The sequence below is a fragment of the Scyliorhinus torazame genome, chromosome 4 (genome assembly GCF_047496885.1).
Source record: "Scyliorhinus torazame isolate Kashiwa2021f chromosome 4, sScyTor2.1, whole genome shotgun sequence".
NCBI classification, from domain to species: Eukaryota; Metazoa; Chordata; class Chondrichthyes; order Carcharhiniformes; family Scyliorhinidae; genus Scyliorhinus; species Scyliorhinus torazame.
In genome coordinates, this window is record NC_092710.1 from 113,982,941 (window position 1) to 113,998,356 (window position 15,416).

The 15,416-nt window shown below is 48.3% G+C and overlaps 1 protein-coding gene across 3 annotated transcripts in view; it reads right to left on the bottom strand.

Annotated features, from left to right (window-relative positions):
• The window catches only part of lyst (lysosomal trafficking regulator), a 482,598-nt gene that overhangs the window by 73,739 nt on the left and 393,443 nt on the right, over nucleotides 1-15,416 (bottom strand). For all 3 annotated transcript variants that reach the window (XM_072498518.1, XM_072498516.1, XM_072498517.1), the window contains 4 exons: nucleotides 15,205-15,350; nucleotides 15,024-15,120; nucleotides 354-415; nucleotides 188-243 (listed from right to left, as the gene is read on the bottom strand). In XM_072498518.1, coding sequence (XP_072354619.1) covers nucleotides 188-243; nucleotides 354-415; nucleotides 15,024-15,120; nucleotides 15,205-15,350 — 361 coding nt within the window. The remainder of the gene's footprint in view (nucleotides 1-187; nucleotides 244-353; nucleotides 416-15,023; nucleotides 15,121-15,204; nucleotides 15,351-15,416) is intronic.

A 15,416-nucleotide genomic window follows, 5' to 3' on the forward strand; every position in this document is an offset into this window, starting at 1 on the left:
AATGCAGAGTCATTTTGACTAGAGACACCTTCTCAATTGCAAAGTTACTACACATTTCTCATAGTAAAGTCATAAAATACTTTTGAGAAACTGTTCAAAAATTGCACTTGACTAAGGGCAGCACGGTGGAGCACTGCTGCCTCACGGAGCCAAAGACTAGTTGTTAAAAATGTGATTGTGTACTTACAGGATGTTCGAAGGCATCAGCAGCGTTATCCTCAACAAAATACATTCCCGATTCCCCTGGAAGGCAACAGATTTCCATCAATTTCCCCAGATCACTTGAACCTAAATATCTTTCTTAGATCACAGCTCTGGCAGCAACTTGGGGAGAGTTCACAACTTTTACTAACCTAAAAGGAGTTCACCAAGCGTTTCTCGAGAAGGGGCAACATTGGTACATTTACGAATGAATCTAGCGAGAAAACAAAATATTAGTCTCAGTGAGGTAAACATCAATCACAGTAATTGCAAAACAATTGATCTCTTTTCCTTTTCCATTAGAAAATTATTTTAATCTGGATCCACATGTATTTGGGTTTATACTTGGAGGGAAAATTTGCAAAGCAGTGGGAAAGCAGGAGAGGAGTGGTTTAACTGGAAAGGTCATTAAAAAACTGGCACAGGGACCTCTGGTGGCAGCCATGCGATTGGCGGCCGAATACACAGAGCACCACAGAGAAAGCCAAAGGCAGGTGAGCAACCAAGTGCAATAGTGGTGTGACTGCAGTTTCCTGGACAGGAAAAAAATTCTGAGATAGGCCAGGCAGGTGAAGAAGAGCTTGAGGGAGGAAAGTGTCATCAGAATATACCCCGATTGGGGTACGGAACTGGCTAAATGCCGAAATGGATTCAACAGGGTCAAGGCTATCCTGCATAAGCAAGGTGTGAGATTTGGAATGTTGTATCCGGCCCATTTATGGATCACCTTTTGTAACCAGGAGCACTTTTTAGACACCCCGGAGGAGGCGGAAAGTTTCTTCGGGACCAGGGGATTGGGAATCTGTAAATATGTTAAAATGTGGTTGTTCTGCGTTATTGATGATATTGTTGATAGCTCGGTTATTGTGCACTTCTGTATCTTTGTTATGTCCCTCTCGCTATCATTCTCCTTCCGGTTTTCTTTTTATTGATGTGTGTTTGATGTTCTGGGTTTGGGGGATGTGGAGGGCGAGATAGTGGTTATTTTTGATTGGGTTTGGGTGAGATGGTGGGTCCAGGATAATCGCAGGCCTCGTGTGGGGCCACCATGCAGGTATGAGAACCAATAAACGGAAGGGATGTGGGGGATGAGGTGGAGTGAGGAGGATAGAGCTTTGAATATTTCTTTTTGGTTTAGTTTGGGGCAGGGAGGGCGGGAGATGGGATGGGGACTGCAGGGAAGCTGACGTGAGTTAAACTAAAAAGTAGGACCTCAAAGGTAGTAATCTCAGGATTGCTACCAGTGCCACAAGCTAGTCAGAGTAGGAATGTCAGGATAGAGAGGATGAATGCGTGGCTCGAGAGATGGTGCAAGAGGGAGGGATTCAAATTCCTGGGACATTGGAACCGGTTCTGGGGGAGGTGGGACCAGTACAAACCGGACTGTCTGTACCTGGGCAGGACTGGAACCGGTGTCCTAGGGGGGGTGTTTGCTAGAGCTGTTGGGGAGAGTTTAAACTAATGTGGCAGGAGCATGGGAAGCAATGCAGGAAGTTGGAAGGTAGTAAAACAGGGACAGAAATAAAAGGCAGTAAGGGGGAAAGTGTAAGGCAGAGAAGCCATAGTCAAAAATCAAAAAGGGCGACAGTACAAGGTACAGTGACTGAGGGGAGCTCAGTGAATAGGACCAGGAATACTAAAAGAAATAAAACGGGAAGTGAAAACATTAATGGTAAGCGACGCGGCAGGTTGTTACATGAAGATATGGGTTCAACGACAAGGAAAATTAGGAGAAAGGTTTAGAGGAAATATAACTTAGGAGGTGTTAAGATTCAGAACAGAGGTAAAAAAGCCAACATAAGTGTACTTTACCTGAATGCTCGTAGTATTCGGAATAAGGTAAATGAGTTGATGGCGCAAATCATCGTGAATGACTATGATTTAGTGGCCATTACTGAAACATGGTTAAAGGATGGTCACGACTGGGAGTTAAATATCCGAGGGTATCAAACTTTTCGGAAGAACAGAGTGGATGGTAAGGGAGGTGGTGGAGCTCTGTTATTTAAGGATGACATCCGGGCAACAGTAAGGGATGACATCGGTGCTATGGAGGATAAGGTTGAATCCATTTGGGTGGAAATCAGGAATAGTAAGACGAAAAAGTCACTGATAGGAGTAATCAATAGGCCACCAAATAGTAACATTATGGTGGGGCAGGCAATAAACAAAGAAATAACAGATGCATGTAGAAATGGTACAGCAGTTATCATGGGGGATTTTAATCTACATGTTGATTGGTTTAACCAGGTTGGTCAAGGCAGCCTTGAGGAGGAATTTATAGAATGTATCCGCGATAGTTTCCTAGAACAGTATGTAATGGAACCTACGAGGGAACAAGCGGTCCTAGATCTGGTCCTGTGTAATGAGACAGGATTGATTCAGGATCTCATAGTTAGGGATCCTCTCGGAAGGAGCGATCACAATATGGTGGAATTTAAAATACAAGATGGAGGGTGAGAAGGTAAAATCAAGTACTAGTGTTTTGTGCTGAAACAAAGGAGATTACAATGGGATGAGAGAAGAACTAGCTAAGGTAGACTGGGAGCAAAGACTTTATAGTGAAACAGTTGAGGAACAGTGGAGAACCTTCCAAGTGATTTTTCACAGTGCTCAGCAAAGATTTATACCAACAAAAAGGAAGGACGGTAAAAAGAGGGAAAATCGACCGTGGATATCCAAGGAAATAAGGGAGAGTATCAAATTGATGGAAAAAACATACAAAGTAGCAAAGATCAGTGGGAGACTAGAGGACTGGGAAATCTTTAGGGTGCAACAGAAAGCTACTAAAAAAACTATAAAGAAGAGTAAGATAGATTATGAGAGTAAACTTGCTCAGAATATAAAAACAGATAGTAAAAGTTTCTACAAATACATAAAACAAAAAAGAGTGGCTAAGGTAAATATTGGTCCTTTAGAGGATGAGAAGGGAGATTTAATAATGGGAGATGAGGAAATGGCTGAGGAACTGAACAGGTTTTTTGGGTCGGTCTTCACAGTGGAAGACACAAATAACATGCCAGTGACTGATGGAAATGAGGCTATGACAGGTGAGGACCTTGAGAGAATTGTTATCACCAAGGAGGTAGTGATGGGCAAGCTAATGGGGCTTAAGGTAGACAAGTCTCCTGGACCTGATGGAATGCATCCCACAGTGCTAAAAGAGATGGCTAGGGAAATTGCAAATGCACTAGTGATAATTTACCAAAATTCACTAGACTCTGGGGTGGTCCCGGTGGATTGGAAATTAGCATATGTGACACCACTGTTTAAAAAAGAAGGTAGGCAGAAAGCGGGTAATTATAGGCCAGTGAGCTTAACTTCGGTAGTAGGGAAGATGCTGGAATCTATCATCAAGGAAGAAATAGCGAGGCATCTGGATGGAAATTGTCCCATTGGGCAGACGCAGCATGGGTTCATAAAGGACAGGTCATGCCTAACTAATTTAGTGGAATTTTTTGAGGACATTAACAGTGCGGTAGATAACGGGGAGCCAATGGATGTGGTATATCTGGATTTCCAGAAAGCCTTTGACAAGGTGCCACACAAAAGGTTGTTGCATAAGATAAAGATGCATGGCATTAAGGGGAAAGTAGTAGCATGGATAGAGGATTGGTTAATTAATAGAAAGCAAAGAGTGGGGATTAATGGGTGTTTCTCCGGTTGGCAATCAGTAGCTAGTGGTGTCCCTCAGGGATCAGTGTTGGGCCCACAACTGTTCACAATTTACATAGATGATTTGGAGTTGGGGACCAAGGGCAATGTGTCCAAGTTTGCAGACGACACTAAGATAAGTGGTAAAGCAAAAAGTGCAGAGGATACTGGAAGTCTGCAGAGGGATTTGGATAGGCTAAGTGAATGGGTTAGGGTCTGGCAGATGGAATACAATGTTGACAAATGTGAGGTTATCCATTTTGGTAGGAATAACAGCAAAAGGGATTACTATTTAAATGATAAAATATTAAAACATGCTGCTGTGCAGAGAGACCTGGGTGTGCTAGTGCATGAGTCGCAAAAAGTTGGTTTACAGGTGCAACAGGTGATTAAGAAGGCAAATGGAATGTTGTCCTTCATTGCTAGAGGAATTTAGGGTTAGGGTGTTCGGGCCGGAAAGTGGAGCTGAGTCCACAAAAGATCAGCCATGATCTCATTGAATGGTGGAGCAGGCTCGAGGGAGCAGATGGCCTACTCCTGCTCCTAGTTCTTATGTTAGGGCACTGAGATATAGAGGTCGGTGGCAGTAGATGCCTCATGGGCCCGAAGGGGTGCGACTTGGGGTCATTGGCTCAAGCAAAAAATATGGCTGAATCGAGGGGAGGCGTCCTCTCACCGATTGGCTCCAGAGGGCAGGAGGGGTGTTTGAGGGGGCTCCTGTTCCGCTTGGCAAGAAAGAGCTTTTGATATCTGGGGATCCATGTGGTATGGGACTGGGCCCAGCTTCACAAGTTAAAACTGGCAGGTTTAGTGGAGGGGATGAAAGAGGAGTTTAAAAGATGGGTCAGGTTGTCGCTGTCTATGTGTGGGAGAGTCCAGACAATAAAAATGGTGGTCCTGCCGAGGTTCCTTTTTGTATTTCAGAATCTTCCAATCTTTTTGCCCAAATCTTTTTTCAAAAAGGTTAATAGGCTTATCCTGAGTTTTGTGTGGGTGGGGATGATTCCCTGTATTAAGGGAGCTTAATTGGAGAGGGATAGACGGCGTGGTGGTTTGGCGCTCCCCAACTTTCAGAATTACTACTGAGCTGCCAATATCGTCATGGTCCGGAAATGGATGGTAGACCAAGGGTCGGTGTGGTGCAGGGTGGAGGGGGCGTCGTGTAGAGAGACCTGCTTAAGGGCACTGGCTCTTCTGCTGTTCTCACTGAACAGGTACTCATCGAATCCAGTGGTAGTTTCTACTCTTAAGGGTGTGGAATCAGTGCCGGTTACGTTTTAGCTTGAGGGCATGTATAGAAAGGCCCCAATCTGTGGTAACCATAGATTTGTCCCAGCGAGACTGGATACCAGGTTTAGGGAGTGGAAGCGTTTGGGGATCAAATGCTTCGAGGACCAGTTTCTGGGTGGGAAATGTGTGGACCTGGCTGAGTTGAAAGAGGCTTACCAATTGCCCAATGGTAATAGGTTCAGATACCTCCATTTCAGGGCCTTTTTGAGAAAGGAGGTGCGTTCATTCTCAATGTTGCCACCCTCGGGTTTACAGGATAGGCTCCTTTTGGAGGTTAATATTGGGGATGGAAATATCTCTGACGTCTACCCTGAGCTGCCCAGGAGGGAAGATGCTTCGAAAATAATTTTCTGATGGAAAAGGAAAAGAGATCAATTGTCATGTGCCAGACATAGTCTTATTCGGCTTAAAGTTGTACATAAAGCACATATGATGCCAGCAAGGCTGAGCTGATTCTTCCCAGAAGTGGTCACGCTGCACGATGTGCCAGGTCCCTCGCGAATCATGCCCACATGTTCGGGTCCTGTCCAAAGTTGGTGGGGTTCTGGTGTGAGTCACGGATGCAATGTCTCAGGTGTTGAGAATGGTGGTCACTTCTTGGATAGTTATTTTTGGAGTATCTGAAGATGCGGGTGTCTTAGTGGGGAAAGAGGCTGATCTTGTGGTTTTTGCCTCCATTTTAACCCAGAGGGGAATTTTGCTAAACTGGTGATCCTTGGATCCATCAAACATCGGGCTTGGGTGCGGACCTTGTTGAGTTTCTCCATTTGGAGAGAATTAAGTTCGCCATGCCCGTGCCCGCAGAACGCCGGGACCCATCCGGATCGCAAACATGCCCCCCTAGCAACCCCTCTACCTCAACCAGCGCCCAGGACCTGGCCAGACGCGACCCCAGATACGTAAACAGCGCCCTGGTCCCCGCCAGACGCAACCACATACCTTCCACAAGAGCTGACATCTGCCATCGGATCCCAGGATCATCCATCAGCAGCCGCCGACCGAGGAAGCGAGGGAAACGCGGCGGTCTGCAGTTACACTGAAGCAACGCGGTTTCAAGACCCCTCTCCACAGCATACTCCTGGCAAACGTCCAAGTGATCGAAAACAAGCTGGATGAACTTAACGCCAGACTTACCTCTCAGAGGGAGGTAAGAGACTGCTGTGTGCTCTGTTTCACAGAGACATGGCTCACCCCCGCCTCACCGGACTGTGCCATACAACCTGAAGGCTTCTCAATTCACCAGGCGGACTGCACCGCGTCATCAGGCAAAGCGAAGGATGGAGGGGTTTGCCTCCTCATCAACATCTCCTGGTGCTTGGATGTGGCGACTCTGGCGACCTACTGCTCCCAGACCTGGAATACTTGACCGTGAAGTGCCGCCCATATTATCTTCCACGTGAGTTCACTTCAGCCATTATCACAGCGGTCTACATCCCACCCCAGGCAGAAGTGAGGAAGGCGCTGGACGAACTATACACAGTAATAAACAACTACAAAACAGAACACCCGGAGGCCTTGTTCATCGTGGCCGGAGACTTCATCAAGGCCAACCTCAAGAGCGTACTGCCAAAATTCCACCAGCACATCTCCTGTCCTACCAGGGGCGACAACACTCTTGACCACTGCTACTCAAAAATCAAGGGCGCCTACCGTTCCATCCCCGGACCGCACTTTGGGAAATCAGACCATAAGACGGTGCTCCTTTTCCCGGCATACAAGCAGAAACTCAAGCGGGAGAATCCAGCTAAGAAGGTTGTGCAGTGCTGGTCCGAGGAGACAGAAGAGCTCTTACGTGACTGCTTAGACAGTGGACTGGTCCATATTTAAGAACTCAGCGACCAACTTAAATGAGTATGCCACCACGGTCACAGACTTCATCAGCAAATGTGTGGACGACTGCGTGCCAAAGAAAGCAGTACGTGGGTTCCCCAACCGGAAACCATGGCTCAATCGTGAGATTGACTCCCTACTGAAGGACAGATCTGAGGCGTTCAAGGCAGACGACCCTGACCTATACAAGAAATCCAGGTACGACCTCCGCAAAGCCATCAGAGATGCCAAGAGAGAATATCAAACCAAGCTAGAGTCACAGACAGACACTTGGCGGTTGTGACAAGGACTAAACAACTAACGGGCTACAAAGCGAAGCCGAACAGTATCTCTAGCAGCAGCGCACCCCTCCCCTATCGGTTCGAGCAGGTAACCAACAATCCGTTGTCGAGTGCCCCAGCAGCCCATAATTCACCCATACCCACCATCACAGCTTCCGAAGTCAGATTGGCCTTCCTGAAAGTGAACCCTCGGAAGGCGACAGGCCCGGACAGGATCCCTGGTCGTGCACTCGGGAGCCTGCGCGGACCAGCTGGCAGAGGTATTCGCGGACATCTTTAGCCTGTCCCTACTCCACTCCGAGGTCCCCACCTGCTTCAAGAAGACCACCATCATACCGGTACCAAAGAAGAACGAGGCAACGTGCCTCAATGACTACCGACCAGTGGCCCTGACTTCACTCGTAATGAAGTGCTTCGAGAGGTTGATCATGAAGCGCATCACCTCCATACTCCCAGAACGCCTTGATCCACTGCAATTCGCATACCGCTGCAGCCGGTCCACATCAGACACCATTTCCCTGGCCCTACACTCATCCCTAGAGCATCTCGAAAACAAGGACTCCTATATTAGACTCCTATTTATTTATTTATTTTTATTTATTTTTAAATATTATATTGAAAATTTTTGGTCAACCATCACAGTACATTGTGTATCCTTTACCCAATAATATAACCGTATAAATAACAATGACCTGTTTTATAAACAAAGAATAAATAATATATAACAAAACTAAAACTAAAACTAAATGGCAACTGCCTTGTCTCAGATAAACACTCTCCAAAAATATGATTTAACAGTCCAATATACAATTATTTATAGCAACGACCTATAAAATACATATATATTAACAACCCGGAGAGTTCTTCTGGTTCCAGTTTTATAAACCCTGCCATGTCATTTATCCAGGTCTCCACCCCCGGGGGCTTGGCTTCCTTCCACATCAACAGTATCCTGCGCCGGGCTACTAGGGACGCAAAGGCCAAAACATCGGCCTCTCTCGCCTCCTGCACTCCCGGCTATTGTGCAACCCCAAATATAGCCAACCCCCAGCTTGGTTCGACCTGGACCCCCACTACTTTCGAAAGCACCTTTGTCACCCCCACCCAAAACCCCTGTAGTGCCGGACATGACCAGAACATGTGGGTGTGATTCGCTGGGCTTCGCGAGCATCTCGCACACCTATCCTCTACCCCAAAAAATTTACTGAGCCGTGCTCCAGTCATATGCGCCCTGTGTAACACCTTAAATTGAATCAGGCTTAGCCTGGCACACGAGGACGATGAGTTTACCCTACTTAGGGCATCCGCCCACAGCCCCTCCTCAATCTCCTCCACCAGCTCTTCTTCCCATTTCCCTTTCAGCTCATCTACCATAATCTCCCCCTCGTCCCTCATTTCCCTATATATATCTGACACCTTACCGTCCCCCACCCATGTCTTTGAGATCACTCTGTCCTGCACCTCATGCGTCGGGAGCTGCGGGAATTCCCTCACCTGTTGCCTCGCAAAAGCCCTCAGTTGCATATACCGGAATGCATTCCCTTGGGGCAACCCATATTTCTCGGTCAGCGCTCCCAGACTCGCGAACTTCCCATCCACAAACAGATCTTTCAGTTGCATTACTCCTGCTCTTTGCCATATTCCAAATCCCCCATCCATTCTCCCCGGGGCAAACCTATGGTTATTTCTTATCGGGGACCCCACCAAGGCTCCCGTCTTTCCCCTATGCCGTCTCCACTGTCCCCAAATTTTCAAAGTCGCCACCACCACCGGGCTTGTGGTGTATTTCTTCGGTGAGAATGGCAATGGGGCCGTCACCATAGCTTGTAGGCTAGTCCCCCTACAGGACGCCCTCTCCAATCTCTTCCACGCCGCTCCCTCCTCTTCTCCCATCCACTTACTCACCATTGAGATATTGGCGGCCCAGTAGTACTCACTTAGGCTCGGTAGTGCCAGCTCCCCCCTATCCCTACTACGCTGTAAGAATCCCTTCCTCACTCTCGGGGTCTTCCCGGCCCACACAAAACTCATGATACTCTTTTCGATCCTTTTGAAAAAAGCCTTCGTGATCACCACCGGGAGGCACTGAAACACAAAGAGGAATCTCGGGAGGACTACCATTTTAACCGCCTGCACCCTCCCTGCCAGTGACAGGGATACCATGTCCCATCTCTTGAAGTCCTTATCCATTTGTTCCACCAATCGCGTTAAATTTAACCTATGCAATGTACCCCAATTCTTGGCTATCTGGATCCCCAAGTAACGAAAGTCCCTTGTTACCTTCCTCAGCGGAAAGTCCTCTATTTCTCTGCTCTGCTCCCCTGGATGCACCACAAACAACTCACTTTTCCCCATGTTCAGTTTATATCCTGAGAATTCTCCAAACTCCCGAAGTGTCCGCATTATCTCTGGCATCCCCTCCGCCGGGTCCGCTACATATAACAACAAATCATCCGCATACAGAGATACCCGGTGTTCTTCTCCTCCTCTAAGTACTCCCCTCCACTTCTTGGAACCCCTCAATGCTATTGCCAGGGGCTCAATCGCCAGTGCAAACAATAATGGGGACAGAGGGCATCCCTGCCTTGTCCCTCTATGGAGCCGAAAGTATGCAGATCCCCGTCCATTCGTGACCACACTCGCCACTGGGGCCCTATACAACAGCTGCACCCATCCAACATACTAATCTCCAAAACCAAATCTCCTCAGCACCTCCCACAGATAGTCCCACTCCACTCTATCAAATGCTTTCTCGGCATCCATCGCCACCACTATCTCCGCTTCCCCCTCTGGTGGGGGCATCATCATTACCCCTAGCAGCCTCCGTATATTCGTATTCAGCTGTCTCCCCTTCACGAACCCATTTTGGTCCTCATGGACCACCCTCGGGACACAATCCTCTATCCTCATTGCCATTACGTTGGCCAGAATCTTAGCGTCTACATTTAGGAGGGAAATAGGTCTATAGGACCCGCATTGCAGCGGGTCCTTTTCCTTCTTCAGGAGAAACGATATCGTTGCCTCAGACATAGTCGGGGGCAGCTGTCCCCTTTCCTTTGCCTCATTAAAGGTCCTCATCAGTAGCGGGGCGAGCAAGTCCACATATTTCCTGTAAAATTCAACTGGGAATCTATCCGGTCCCGGAGCCTTCCCCGCCTGCATGCTCCTAATTCCTTTCACTACTTCCTCTGTTTCAATCTGTGCTCCCAGTCCCACCCTTTCCTGCTCCTCCACCTTGGGAAATTCCAGCCGGTCCAGAAAGCCCATCATTCTCTCCCTCCCATCCAGGGGTTGAGCTTCGTATAATTTTTTATAAAATGCCTTGAACACTCCATTCACTCTCTCCGCTCCCCGCTCCATCTCTCCTTCCTCATCCCTCACTCCCCCTATTTCCCTCGCTGCTCCCCTTTTCCTCAATTGGTGGGCCAGCAACCTGCTCGCCTTCTCCCCATATTCGTACTGTACACCCTGTGCCTTCCTCCACTGTGCCTCTGCAGTACCCGTTGTCAGCAAGTCAAATTCTACATGTAGCCTTTGCCTTTCCCTGTACAGTCCCTCCTCCGGTGCCTCCACATATTGCCTGTCCACCCTCAGAAGTTCTTGCAGCAACCGCTCCCGTTCCCTACTCTCCTGCTTTCCTTTATGTGCCCTTATTGATATCAGCTCCCCTCTAACCACTGCCTTCAGCGCCTCCCAGACCACTCCCACCTGGACCTCCCCATTATCATTGAGTTCCAAGTACTTTTCAATGCACCCACTCACCCTTAGACACACCCCCTCATCTGCCATTAGTCCCATGTCCATTCTCCAGGGTGGGCGCCCTTCTGTTTCCTCCCCTATCTCCAAGTCCATCCAATGTGGAGCATGATCCGAAATGGCTATAGCCGTATACTCCGTTCCACTCACCTTCGCGATCAACGCCCTTCCCAAAACAAAAAAGTCTATTCGCGAATAGACTTTGTGGACATAGGAGAAAAACGAAAACTCCTTACTCCTAGGTCTGCTAAATCTCCACGGGTCTACTCCTCCCATCTGCTCCATAAAATCTTTAAGCACCTTGGCTGCTGCCGGCCTCCTTCCAGTCCTGGACCTCGACCTGTCCAGCCCTGGTTCCAACACCGTATTGAAATCTCCCCCCATTACCAACTTTCCCACCTCTAGGTCCGGGATGCGTCCTAGCATACGCCTCATAAAATTGGCATCATCCCAGTTCGGGGCATATACGTTTACCAAAACCACCGCCTCCCCCTGTAGTTTGCCACTCACCATCACGTATCTGCCCCCGCTATCCGCCACCATAGTCTTTGCCTCAAACATTACCCGCTTCCCCACTAATATAGCCACCCCCCTGTTTTTCGCATCTAGCCCCGAATGGAACACCTGCCCCACCCAACCTTTGCGTAGTCTCACCTGGTCTATCAGTTTCAAGTGCGTTTCCTGTAACATAACCACGTCGCCTTAAGTTTCTTAAGGTGTGCGAGTACCCGTGCCCTCTTTATCGGCCCGTTCAGCCCTCTCACGTTCCACGTGATCAGCCGGGTTGGGGGGCTTTTTACCCCCCCCTTGTCGATTAGCCATCCCCTTTTTCCAGCTCCTCACCCGGTTCCCACGCAGCTGTGTCCCCCCCAGGCGGTGCTCCCCCGCCCAACCCACCCCATACCAGCTCCCCCCTCTCCCTAGCAGCAGCAGCCCAATAGTTCCCCCCTCCCAACCCCCCCGCTAGATCCCCCACTAGCGTAGTTACACCCCCATGTTGCTCCCAGAAGTCAGCAAACTCTGGCTGACCTCGGCTTCCCCCCGTGACCTCGGCTCGCACCGTGCGACGCCCCCTCCTTCCTGCTTCCCTATTCCCGCCATGATTATCAGAGCGCGGGAACCGAGCCCGCGCTTCCCCCTTGGCCCCGCCCCCAATGGCCAACACCCCATCTCCTCCACCTCCTTTCCTCCCCCCACCACCTGCTGTGGAAGAGAGAAAAGTTACCACATCGCAGGATTAATAACATAAAACTCCTCTTTTCCCCCTTTTTACCCCCCTCTTCGCCCCCCCATACTCGCCCCACCACTTTGTTTCAAACGTTCTTTTTTTTTAAATAACCCGCTCATTCCAATTTTTCTTCCACGATAAAAGTCCACGCCTCATCCGCCGTCTCAAAGTAGTGGTGCCTCCCTTGATATGTGACCCACAGTCTTGCCGGTTGCAGCATTCCGAATTTTATCTTCTTTTTGTGAAGCACCGCCTTGGCCCGATTAAAGCTCGCCCTCCTTCTCGCCACCTCCGCACTCCAGTCTTGGTATACGCGGATCACCGCGTTCTCCCACTTACTGCTCCGAGTTTTCTTTGCCCATCTAAGGACCATCTCTTTGTCCTTAAAACGGAGGAATCTCACCACTATGGCTCTAGGAATTTCTCCTGCTCTCGGTCCTCGCGCCATCACTCGGTATGCTCCCTCCACCTCCAGCGGACCCGCTGGGGCCTCCGCTCCCATTAACGAGTGCAGCATCGTGCTCACATATGCCCCGACGTCCGCTCCCTCCGCACCTTCAGGAAGACCAAGAATCCTTAGGTTGTTCCTCCTCGCGTTGTTCTCCAGCGCCTCCAGCCTTTCCACACATCGTTTATGGTGTGCCTCGTGCATCTCCGTCTTCACCACCAGGCCCTGTATGTCGTCCTCATTCTCGGCAGCCTTTGCCTTCACGACCCGAAGCTCTCGCTCCTGGGTCTTTTGCTCCTCCTTTAGCCCTTCGATCGCCTGTAATATCGGGGCCAACAGCTCCTTCTTCATTTCGTTTTTGAGTTCTTCCACGCAGCGTTTCAAAAACTCGTGTTGTTCAGGGCCCCATATTAAACTGCCACCTTCCGACGCCATCTTGGTTTTTGCTTGCCTTCCTTGCCGCTGCTCTAAAGGATCCACCGCAATCCGGCCACCTTCCTCTCCTTTTTTCATCCGTATCCAGGGGGGATTCCCTTCTGGTTCACCGCACAGTACTTTTAGCCGTTAAAATTGCCGTTGGGGCTCTTATTAAGAGTCCAAAAGTCCGTTCCACCGGGAGCTGCCGAAACGTGCGACTCAGCTGGTCATCGCCGCACCCGGAAGTCCTTAGACTCCTATTTATTGACTACAGCTCCGCCTTCAACACCATAATCCCAGCCAAGCTCATATCAAAGCTCCAAAACCTAGGACTTGGCTCCCTACGCTGCAACTGGATCCTCGATTTTCTGACCAACAGACCACAATCAGTAAGAATGAACAACAACACCTCCTCCACAATAGTCCTCAACACCGGGGCCCCACAAGGCTGCGTACTTAGCCCCCTACTGTACTCCCTGTATACACACACGACTGCGTGGCAAAACTTGGTTCCAACTCCATCTACAAGTTTGCTGACGATACGACCATAGTGGGCTGGACCTCGAATAACGACGAGTCCAAATACAGGCGGGAGATAGAGAATCTAGTGGCGTGGTGTAGCGACAACAATCTCTCCTTCAATGCCAGCAAAACTAAAGAACTGATAATTGACTTCAGGAAGCAAAGTACTGTACACACCCCTGTCAGCATCAACGGGGCCGAGGTGGAGATGGTTAGCAGTTTCAAATTCCTTGGGGTGCACATCTCCAAAAATCTGTCCTGGTCCACCCACGTCGACGCTACCACCAAGAAAGCACAACAGCGCCTATACTTCCTCAGGAAACTAAGGAAATTCGGCATGTCCACATTAACCCTTACCAACTTTTACAGATGCACCATAGAAAGCATCCTATCGGGCTGCATCACAGCCTGGTATGGCAACTGCTCGGCCCAGGACCGCAAGAAACTTCAGAGAGTCGTGAACACCGCCCAGTCCATCACGCAAACCTGTCTCCCATCCATTGACTCCATCTACACTTCCCGCTGCCTGGGGAAAGCGGGTAGCATAATCAAAGATCCCTCCCACCCGGCTTACTCCCTCTTCCAACTTCTTCCATCGGGCAGGAGATACAGAAGTCTGAGAACACACACGAACAGACTCAAAAACAGCTTCTTCCCCGCTGTCACCAGACTCCTAAATGACCCTCTTATGGACTGACCTCATTAACACTACACCCTGTATGCTTCATCCGATGCCAGTGCTTATGTAGTTACACTGTATATGTTGTGTTGCCCTATTATGTATTTTATTTTATTCCCTTTTCTTCTCATGTACTTAATGATCTGTTGAGCTGCTCGCAGAAAATTCCTTTCACTGTACCTCGGTACACGTGACAATAAACAAATCCAATCCAATCCATTAGAGGAATGGATGAGGAGCTCTCCCGTGAGGTGGAAGCTTTCCATCGACTTTTTCAACAAGTATTCGAACATCAGTGAGGGGGGGAGGGGGGTATAGCAACTATTGATTATTAAGAGGTAGGGGTTATTTTATTTCGGTTGAAAAATTCTTTGAGGGTGTGGCGGATGTATTTGTATATATGGGAGGATTCTGACTGTGTTACATTGCTGTAGTGTTAAATGCACCGTTATTGTATTATGGATTGTTTTGTTTTCGATTTCCTGTTTTTGTATGTTCTGGATATACCTTCAATAAATTATCTTTAAAACAAAACTGGCACAAGCATGCTTGATCCAATTAGTTCCTTCCATTCTGTGTGATTTGTCTCTTGCTGCTCTAACTATGAGGAGTGGCAGGTGACCAATACTCACACTGTAAATGTAACCATTGATTGCATGAACACCTTTAAACAAGAATAATGTAAGTTATTACTTAGTCATGGTCAGATAATGAAGTTACCTGATCGGTTCACTTGTCGCTTTATCCTTTACAGTTGATGAGAAAGAAGAATGAGATTTATCTTCAAACAAAAATGACAAAGGTGGCTTCAGTGGTTCTGCAACAAACAAACAAAAATGTTGAGAACAATCCAAACAGATTGAAGTGTCAGAAAATTATCAGGTTTGTTCCATCATTTTACCCTCTGGTTTCTGCCGGTCTGTGAGCAGGTATTTATTAGGTATGGTCAAATAACATCTTTGTAAACGTCGCCTCTCTCTATTGGGACCTTCTGTGGGATCCAGTTGCCATGAAGTAGGGTAAGACACAGGATCATACCATATTGCCCTAGAAATCAAATTATTAAAAATGTTATTCATAGAAAAACAATTGCATATTGCTATATTCCAATTT